Source organism: Moschus berezovskii, chromosome 3 (assembly GCF_049115385.1).
Source record: "Moschus berezovskii isolate FMDL1 chromosome 3, NW_MosBer_1.0, whole genome shotgun sequence".
NCBI classification, from domain to species: Eukaryota; Metazoa; Chordata; class Mammalia; order Artiodactyla; family Moschidae; genus Moschus; species Moschus berezovskii.
This window is the reverse complement of record NC_142462.1, coordinates 6,272,435-6,282,150: the sequence shown is the minus strand read 5'-3', so window position 1 is coordinate 6,282,150 and position 9,716 is coordinate 6,272,435. Positions and strand designations below refer to the sequence as shown.

The 9,716-nt window shown below is 40.7% G+C and overlaps 1 protein-coding gene across 1 annotated transcript; it reads left to right on the top strand.

The window, feature by feature from the left end:
- The first annotated feature begins 7,324 nt into the window (after positions 1 to 7,324).
- LOC129552832 (small kinetochore-associated protein-like) lies at positions 7,325 to 8,171 on the top strand. The gene has a single exon (XM_055421672.2). It carries the CDS (start codon positions 7,325 to 7,327, stop codon positions 7,985 to 7,987), a length of 663 nt encoding a protein of 220 aa, XP_055277647.1. The 3' UTR covers positions 7,988 to 8,171.
- The last annotated feature ends 1,545 nt before the right edge of the window (positions 8,172 to 9,716 follow it).

Genomic DNA, 9,716 nt, shown 5'->3' with positions numbered 1-9,716 from the left:
GGAAATAGATGGAAGACCAGTGGAAACAGTGTCAGACTTTATTTTTCTGGGCTCCAAAATCACTGCAGATGCTGATTGCAGCCATGAAATTAAAAGACGCTTACTCCTTGGAAGGAAAGTTATTACCAACCTTGATAGTATATTAAAAAGCAGAGACATTACTTTGCCAACAAAGGTCCGTCTAGTCAAGGCTATGGTTTTTCCCATGGTATGTATGGATGTGAGAGTTGGACTGTGAAGAAAGCTGATCACCGAAGAATCGATGCTTTTGAACTGTGGTGTTGGAGAAGACTCTTGAGAGTCCCTTGTACTGCAAGGAGATCCAACCAGTCCACCCTAAAGGAGATCAATCTGGGTGTTCATTGGAAGGACTGATGCTAAAGCTGAAACTGCAATACTTTGGCCACGTCATGTGACGAGTTGACTCACTGGAAAAGACTCTGATGCTGGGAAAGGTTGGGGGGGGGGAGGAGACGGGGACGACAGAGAATGAGATGGCTGGATGGCATCACCGACTCTGTGGACATGAGTTTGAGTGAGCTGCAGTAGTTGGTGATGGACAGGGAGGCTTGGCGTGCTGTGATTCATGGGAACACGGAGAGCCGGACACGACTGAGCCACTGAACTGAACTGAACAACTATGTAATCACTCCAGATCACCACCAATACTTGCTTAATAAGCACCATTACTGATTACCAACCGCAATCCTAATCTGTTTTGTTAAATTTTTTTTGTTGTTGAAATGTAGTTGATTTAAAGTGTTCTGTTAGTTTCTCCTGTACAGCAAATAATTCAATAACACATATTAGTTCAGTTCAGTTCAGTTCAGTCTCTCAGTAGTGTCCAACTCTTTGCGACCCCATGAATCACAGCACGCCAGGCCTCCCTGTCCATCACCAACTCCCGGAGTTCACTCAAACTCATGTCCATATATATATATATATATATATATATATATATATATGTATATATTCTGTTTTGATATTCTCTTCCATTATAATTTATCACAGAATATTGAATATAGCTCCTCATGTTACACAGTATAGGGCCTTGTTATCTATCCATTCTATATATAATAGTTAGCATCTGCTAATCCCAAATTGCCACTCCATACCCTTCCCCTTGGCAATCACAAATTTCTTCTCTATGTCTGTAACCTTGTTTCTGTTTCATAGATAAGTTCACTTGAGTTATAGTTTAGATTCTATCATAGAGTGATGAAATAAATTATTTATCTTTCTCTCTCTGACTTACTTAAATCTAGTTCCATCAATGTTGCTGCAATGGATTTAAAGCCCATTCTTTTAATAGCTGAGTAATATTCCATTGTATATATGTACCACATTTTCTTTATTCATTCATCTGTGGATGGGCATGTAGGTTGTTTCCCTGTTTTGACTATTGTGAATATCCTATGAACATTGGGGTACATATATCTTTTTAAATTACAGTTTTATCAGGATATGTGCCCAGGAGCTGTATTGTTGGATAGTAGGAAAACTCTATTTTTATCTTTTTGAGAAACTTCCCTACTTTTATCCTTAGTGACTGCACCAACTTACACTGATAAAAACAGTGTAGGAGGGTTCCATTGTCTTCACACTTATTTCTGTGCTGCTGCTGCTGCTAAGTCGCTTCAGTCTTGTCGGACTCTGTGCAACCCCATAGACGGCAGTCCACCAGGCTCCCCTGTCCCTGGGATTCTCCAGGCAAGAACACTGGAGTGGGTACACTTATTTCTAGCACTTGCTATTTGTAGATTTTTAATGATGGCCATTCTAACTAGAATGAGGTTGCACCTCACTGTACTTTTGAGTTGCATTTATCTAATAATTTCTGCTTCATTGACTATGCCAAAGCCTTTGACTGTGTGGATCACAATAAACTGTGGAAAATTCTGAAAGAGATGGGAATACCAGACCACCTGACCTGCCTCTTGAGAAAACTGTATGCAGGTCAGGAAGCAACACTTAGAACTGGACATGGAACAACAGGCTTTTTCCAATAGGAAAAAGAGTACGTCAAGGTTGTATATTGTCACCCTGATTATTTAACTTCTATGCAGAGTACATCATGAGGAACGCTGGGCTGGAAGAAGCACAAGCTGGAATTAAGACTGCTGGGAGAAAAATCAATAACCTCAGATATGCAGATGACACCACTCTTATGGCAGAAAGTGAAGAGGAATTAAAAAGTCTCTTGATCAAAGTGAAAGAGGAGAGTGAAAGGTTGGCTTGAAGCTCAACATTCAGAAAACAAAGATCATGGCATCTGGTCCCATCACTTCATGGGAAATAGATGGGGAAACAGTGGAAACAGTGTCAGACTTTGATTTTTTGGGCTCCAAAATCACTGCAGATGCTGATTGCAGCCAGGAAATTAAAAGACGCTTACTTCTTGGGAGGAAAGTTTTGACCAACCTAGACAGCATATTAAAAAGCAGAGACAATACTTTGCCAACCAAGGTCTGTCTAATCAAGGCTATGGTTTTTCCATTCATCATGTGTGGATGTGAGTGTTGGACTGTGAAGAAAGCTGATCGCCGAAGAATTGAGGCTTTTGAACTGTGGTGCTGGAGAAGACTCTCGAGAGTCCCTTGTACTGCAAGGAGATCCAACCATTCCATTCTCAAGAAGATCAGTCCTGATGTTCATTGGAAGGACTGATGTTAAAGCTGAAAATCTAATACTTTTCCCCCCTCATGCAAAGAGCTGACTCACTGGAAAAGACTCTAATGTTTGGAGGGATTGTGGGCAGAAGGAGAAGGGGACGACAGAGATGGCTGGATAGCATTACCGACTCGATGGAGATGAGTTTGAATGAACTCCGGGAGTTTGTGACGAACAGGGAGGCCTGGCGTGCTGTGATTCATGGGGTCGCAAAGAGTGAGACACGACTGAGCGACTGAACTGAACTGAACTGAATACTTGTCATGGCAATGGGACTTGTGTAACTCAATGAAACTATGAGTCATGCAGTGTAAGGCCACCCAAGATGGATTGGGCATAGGAAAGTGGAGAAAACATGGTCCACTGCGGGAGATGATGGTAACCTACTCCAACATTCTTGCCTGGAAAATCCCATCTACAGTATAAAAACACAAAAAAGACATGACACAAATAAATGATTCCCATACATTGGAAGTTGTCCAGTGTACTACTGGGCAAGAGTGAAGGGCAATTACTTATAGCTTCAGAAAGAATGAAGTGGCTGACACAAAGCAGAAATGAAGGTCAGTACTGGATATGTCTGATAATGAAAGTAAACTCTGATGCTATAAAGAACAATATTGAATAGGAACTTGAAATGTCAGGATGTAGTCAAGAAGGAGATTGCAATACTGAACATCTACATATTAAGAATCAGTGAACTAAAATGGACAGGAATTGGTGGATTTTATTCAAATGACCCTTATGTATATTACTATGGGCAAGAACCCCATACAAGAAATGGAGTAGCCATCATAGTCAACAAAAGGGTCTGAAATGCAGTGCTTGGTTGCAACCTGAAAAATGACAGAATATTCTCCATTCATTTCCATGGCAAACCATTCAACATCACAATAATTCAAATCTATGTCCCAACTACTGATGGTGAAGAAACAAGTTGACTGGGTTCTATGAAGATTTACAACATATTCTAGAACAAACATCAAAATAAACAAACAAATGAAGAAATAAAATAAGATGTCTGTTTTATCTTAGAAGATTGGAATGCAAAAGTAGGAAGTCAAGAAATACCTGGAGTAACAATTACGTTTGGTCTTGGAGTACAGAATGAAGCAGGGCAAAGCTAACATAGTTTTGTCAATACAATGTGCTGGTGAGAGCAAACAGCCTTTTCCAACAACACAAATGATCAATACTGAAATCAGATTGATTTTGTAATTTTCAGCAAAAGATAGAGAATCTCTATGCAGTCAGTAAAAACACCTGGAGATAACTGTGGTTCATATCATGAGCTCTTTATTGAAAATTCAGGTTTAAATTGAAGAAAATAGGGAAAACCACGAGACCATTCAGGTATGACCTAAATCAAATTCCCTATAATTATACAGTAAAGTTGATGAATAGATTCAAATGATTAAATCTGGTAGATAGAGTGCCTGGATAACTATGAACAGAAGTTTCTAGTATTGTACATGAGGCAGTGACTAATCCATTCCCAAGAAAAGGACTGCAATGAGGCAAAGTCGTTGTCTGAGGACTCTCTACAAATATGAAGAAAGATGAGGAACAAAAAGCAAGAGAGAACGGGAAATATATATTCCACTGAATGCAGAGTTCCAGAGATATGCAAGGAGAGATTAAAAAGGCCTTCATGAATGCAAAATGCAAAGTAGAGGGAAAACAAAAGCATGAAAAGACTAGAGATCTCTTCAAGAAAATTGGCGATATCAAGGTAAAATTTCATGCAAGAATGGAATTGATAAAGAAAATAAATGGTAAGGACCTAAAAGAAGCAGAAGAGATTAAGAAGAGGCAGTAAGAATACAAAGAAGAACAAAACAAAATAAGGACTTAATGACCCAGATAGCTATGATGGTGTGGTCACTCACCTACAGCCAGATATGCAGGAGTGTGATGTCAAGTGGGCCTTAGGAAGCATTTTAGAAACAAAGATGGTGGAGGTGCTGGAATTCCAGCTGAGCTGTTTAAAATCCTAAGAGATAAAGCTGTTAAAATATGTCAGCAAATATGGAAAACTCAACAGAAGCCACAGGACTGGAAAAGGTCAATTTTAATTTTAATCCCAAGGAAGGGAAATGCCAAATAATGTTCAAACTATCATTAAATGTTGCTTATTTCACATGCTATTACAGTTAGACAAAAAATCTTCAAGCTAGGCTTCAGTAGTAAGTGAACTGAGAACATCCAAATGTACAAGCTGGGTTTAAAAAAGGCAGAGAAATCAGAGATCAAATGGCTAAAATTTGCTTGATCGTAGAGAGTCAGAAAAAGGGAAATTAAAAAAAAAAAACATGTACTTCTGCTTCATTAACTATGCAAAAGCCTTTGACTGCCTGGATGACAATAAACTGTGGAAAATTCTTAAAGAGATGGGAATACCAGACCACCTGACATGCCTCTTGAGAAACCTGTATGCAGGTCAGGAAGCAACAGTTAGAACTGAACAAGGAACAATAGGCTGGTTCCAAATAGGAAAAAGAGTATGTCAAGGCTGTATATTGTGACCCTGCTTATTTAGCTTATATGCAAAGTACATCATGAGAAATGATGGGCAAGATGAAGGACAAGCTGGAATCAAGATTGCCGGGGGAAATATCAATAACCTAAGGTATACAGGTGACACCATCCTTATTGCAGAAAGTGAGGAAGAATTAAAGGGCCTCTTGATGAAAGTGAAAGAGAAGAGTGAAAAAGTTGGCTTGAAGCTCAACATTCAGAAAACAAAGATCATGGCATCCAGTCCCATCACTTCATGGCAGATAGATGGGGAAACAGTGGAAATAGTGTCAGACTTTATTTTTCTGGGCTCAAAAATCACTGCAGATGGTGATTGAAGCCATGAAATTAAAAGATGTTTACTCCTTGGGAGGAAAGTTATGACCAACCTAGATAGCATGTTTAAAAGCAGAGACATTATTTTGCCAACAAAGGTCCATCTAGTCAAGGCTATGGTTTTCCTGTGGTCATGTATGAATGTGAGAGTTGGATTGTGAAGAAAGCTGAGTGCCGAAGAATTGATGCTTTTGAACTGTGGTGTTGGAGAAGACTCTTGAGAGTCTGTTGGACTGCAAGGAGATCCAACCCGTCCATTCTAAAGGCGATCAGTCCTTAGTGTTCATTGGAAGGACTTATGCTGAGGCTGCAACTCCAATACTTTGGCCAACTCATGAGAACAGTTGACTCACTGGAAAAGACTCTGATGCTGGGAGGGATTGGGGGAAGGAGGAGAAGGGGAAGACAGAGGATGAGATGGTTGGATGGCATCATAGACTTGATAGATAGACTTGGTAATGGACAGGAAGGCCTGGCCTACTGTGGTTCATGGGGTCGCAAGGAGTCTGACACGACTGAACGACTGAACTGAACTGAACAGGGTAGTTGACCCACAAACAAGAGATCATAATATTGAAGAAGTTCTCCCAATGTGGAGAAATTTCTGAGCCCCACTTCAGCCTTCCCACGGTGGGGATCCAGCAAAGTGAGTGGGAACTCACAGGGAATCTGACTTTGAAGGATGATGGAATTTGATTACTGGGCTTCAACAGGACTTGGAGAAACAGAGTCTCCACTCTTGGATGGCACAAATAAAATCTTGTGTGCATCAAGACCCAGAGGAAAGAACCAGGAGACTGAACCAAATATGCTTGCTAGGTTTGGAGGGTCTCCTGTGGAGACATGGGCTTGCCTTGGGGACAGGAACGCTGGCAGCAACAATTTTGGAAGGTACCTCTAGGCGTAAGCCCTCTTGGAGTTTGCCATTAACACTACCAAAGAGCCCACTAAGTCCAGGGATCCTGGACTTAGTTCCTCAAGCCAAGCAAGTAACAGGAAGGAGCACAACCCCACCCATCAGCAGGCAATCAGCTTAAAGTTTACTGAACACACTCCTGTCCATCAGAGTAAGACCCAGTTTATTCCCTGACCAGTCCCTCCCATCAGGAAGTTTACACAATACTCCTAACCTAATCCATCTGAAAGCAGACAGAAGAAGCAGGAAAAACAACAATCCCATAGCAGCCAAAACAACAACCACATTGCAGAAAATTGATCAGGATGAAAAGGCAGAGGATTTGTCCCAGATAAAGGGACAAAATAAAGCCCTAGAAGAATAATTAAATGAAGTGGAGATAGGCAATCTTTCAGAAAAACAATTCAGAATAGTTATAGTGAAGATGATCCAGGATCTTGGAAAAAATGAAGAAGATTCAAGAAATGGTAAAACCTAGTAAAGAACTAAAAAACAAACGGATGACTGACACACTAGAAGAAAACAGTAACAGAATAACTGAGGCAGAAGAATGAATACGTGACCTGGAAGACAGAATGGTGGAAATCATTGTGACAGAACTGAATATAGAAAAAAAAAAAAATTGAGGATTTGTCTTAAATTGCTTCAGAACACCTGAATGGCAGTCCTGTCATCAGCAGGGCTTAGGAGTTGGTGAGGGAACTGGAGTCAGTCTTACACTGCCTTTCCCTTAGAAAGCGGCATCTTTAGTGCAGTGGGGAGTGACTGGCATCTCCCCACCCAAATTGGAAGTTTTCATCTCTTTGCTTCTTTCCCTGTCCCAGCTTTATGGTCATATGTAACGTCAATATTTTAACATTTTTATGTTGCCTCCCAGGTTTCTTGATGTTAGGAAAGGTTGCACAAACTCGAGCCACTTTTAAGAGCCAGTTACCTGTTAAGTCCAAAGAAGTTGATGTTTCCAGACCTCATTCAGGAGTTTCAGAGAATGATGTTACAAAAATCATCAAACCAAGATGGAAGAATGGGCAGGTGAAGGCTACAGACACCTCCAGGAGGAACCTCAGGAAGAGCTACAAACCACTGAGTAAACAGAAATCAGAAGAAGAGCTCAAGGATAAGAACCAGCTCTTGGAGGCTGTCAACAAGCAGTTGCACCAGAAATTGATTGAAACTCAGGGAGAGCTGAAGGACCTGACTCAAAAAGTAGAGCTGCTGGAGAAGTTTCAGGACAACTGTTTGGCAATTTTAGAAAGCAAAGGCCTCAACCCAGGCAGTGAGACCCTGGCATCACAGCAAGACTCCACCATAGATCACATGGACTCCATGGTGAGGGGGCAGCTGCTGTTACAGACTTTGCAAGATGAACTGAAGCTTTTTAACGAAACCGCCAAAAAGCAGATGGAAGAGTTACAGGCCTTAAAGGTAAAGTTGAAGATGAAAGAAGAAGAGAGAGCCCAGTTCCTTGAACAACAGACCTTATGTAGCAGTCAAGTAAATGATTTCACAACAGCCCTTGAAGAAATGGAGCAGCTATTAGAAATATGATAAAAAGCAGGTGGCCACATGGCTCTCTCTTGGGGATAGACTCTCAGAGGAAGCTACTTAGGACATCTGCTTCTTGGCCATGATCTTCTAGGACTCACCATCTCCAGAATTAAAACAGTTTCTGCAGTAGGATTAAAGACAGTTGATGTTGGAATGGCAGTTCCTCCCTTAAGCAAGCATTTGTTGTCAGCCTTCCGATTGTCCAGCTCTCCTGAACCTCACAGTTCATGATTAGGGCCTACAGGAGAGGGGGCCTGAAAGCTTCTATCAGCCTCCTAGGATCAAAAAGCAGCACATCATTAGCATCAGGAGAGTCTAAACCAGCCACAACCAGAGAAGCCAAAAGATGTGCAGGAAGAAACAGTGAAGCATACGTGCTCCATGGGAGACATCACTGAGGAGTCACGTGGTCCCTTCCTAACTTGGAACACATTCTGTCCCATCCTGGCTGGGCTCTGTAACCTCACTGTAAATTTATGAACTGAACGTTACCTGAAATGGCTTAATAATGGGGTGAAGGTATAGATAGCAATAACATGTATGAAACAATACACCTTGGAGCTTTTAATCTAAATCATTTCTGTGTTGTTTTTTTTTATAAAGTGTTACTTTTAAATAAATATTTCTGTAACTATTCAGACTGCAAAAAAAGAAAAAGAAAAAAAAATTTTTTTTTTTCAATGAAGACATATTAAGAGGCCTCTGGGACAAAATCAAATGAATTAGTATTCACATTATAGGGGTCCCAGAAACAGAAGAGACAGAAAAAGACTCAAAAAATATTCGATAGGAAAATAGATGAAAACTTCCCTAACATAGGAAAGGAAATAGTCAATCAAGTTCAGGAAGTTTAGAGAGTCACAGGCAGGATCCAGTCAGGGAGGAACACACAAAGACACATAGTAATCAAACTGACAAAAATAAAAGACAAATATAAAATACTGAAAGCAACAAGGAAAAAATGAGGAATAACACACAAGAGAACTCCCATAAGGGTATGAGCTGATTTCTCAATGGCAGATATATATAAACGTGATTAAAAGAAAGAACATACAATCAAAGAATACTATACCCAGCAAGACTCTCATTCAGATTTGATGGAGATATCAAAGTTTTCCTGATAAGCAAAAGTTAAGACAATTCTGCAACACAAAACCAGTTTTACAACAAGAACAATAAGAAATTATCTAGGCAGGAAACACAGGAGAAGGAAAAATCTACACAAAATAAAAACAAAGCCATTACGAAAATAGATGTGAGTTTGGGTGAACTCCAGGAGTTGGTGATGGACAGGGAGGACTGCCATACTGCAATTCATGGGGTTGCAAAGAGTCAGACACGACTGATTGACTGAACTGAACTGAAGTAGAGAGGTATAATAAGTGAAAGTGCATACGTGCACATGTTTTCATGTAGCCAATCTCTGTCTTTTGGCTGGTGCACTTAATCCATTTACAGGTAAGGTAATTATTGATATATATGATCCTCAGTTCAGTTCAGCTCAGTCTCTCAGTCGTGTCCGACTCTTTGCGATCCAATGAAACACAGCACACCAGGCCTCCATGTCCAACACCAACTCCTGGAGTTCACTCAAACTCATGCCCATCGAGTCGGTGATGCCATCCAGCCATCTCATTCTCTGTCGCCCCTTCTCCTCCCACCCCCAATCCCTCCCAGCATCAGAGTCTTTTCCAGTGAGTCAACTCGTTTCATGACGTGGCCAAAGTAT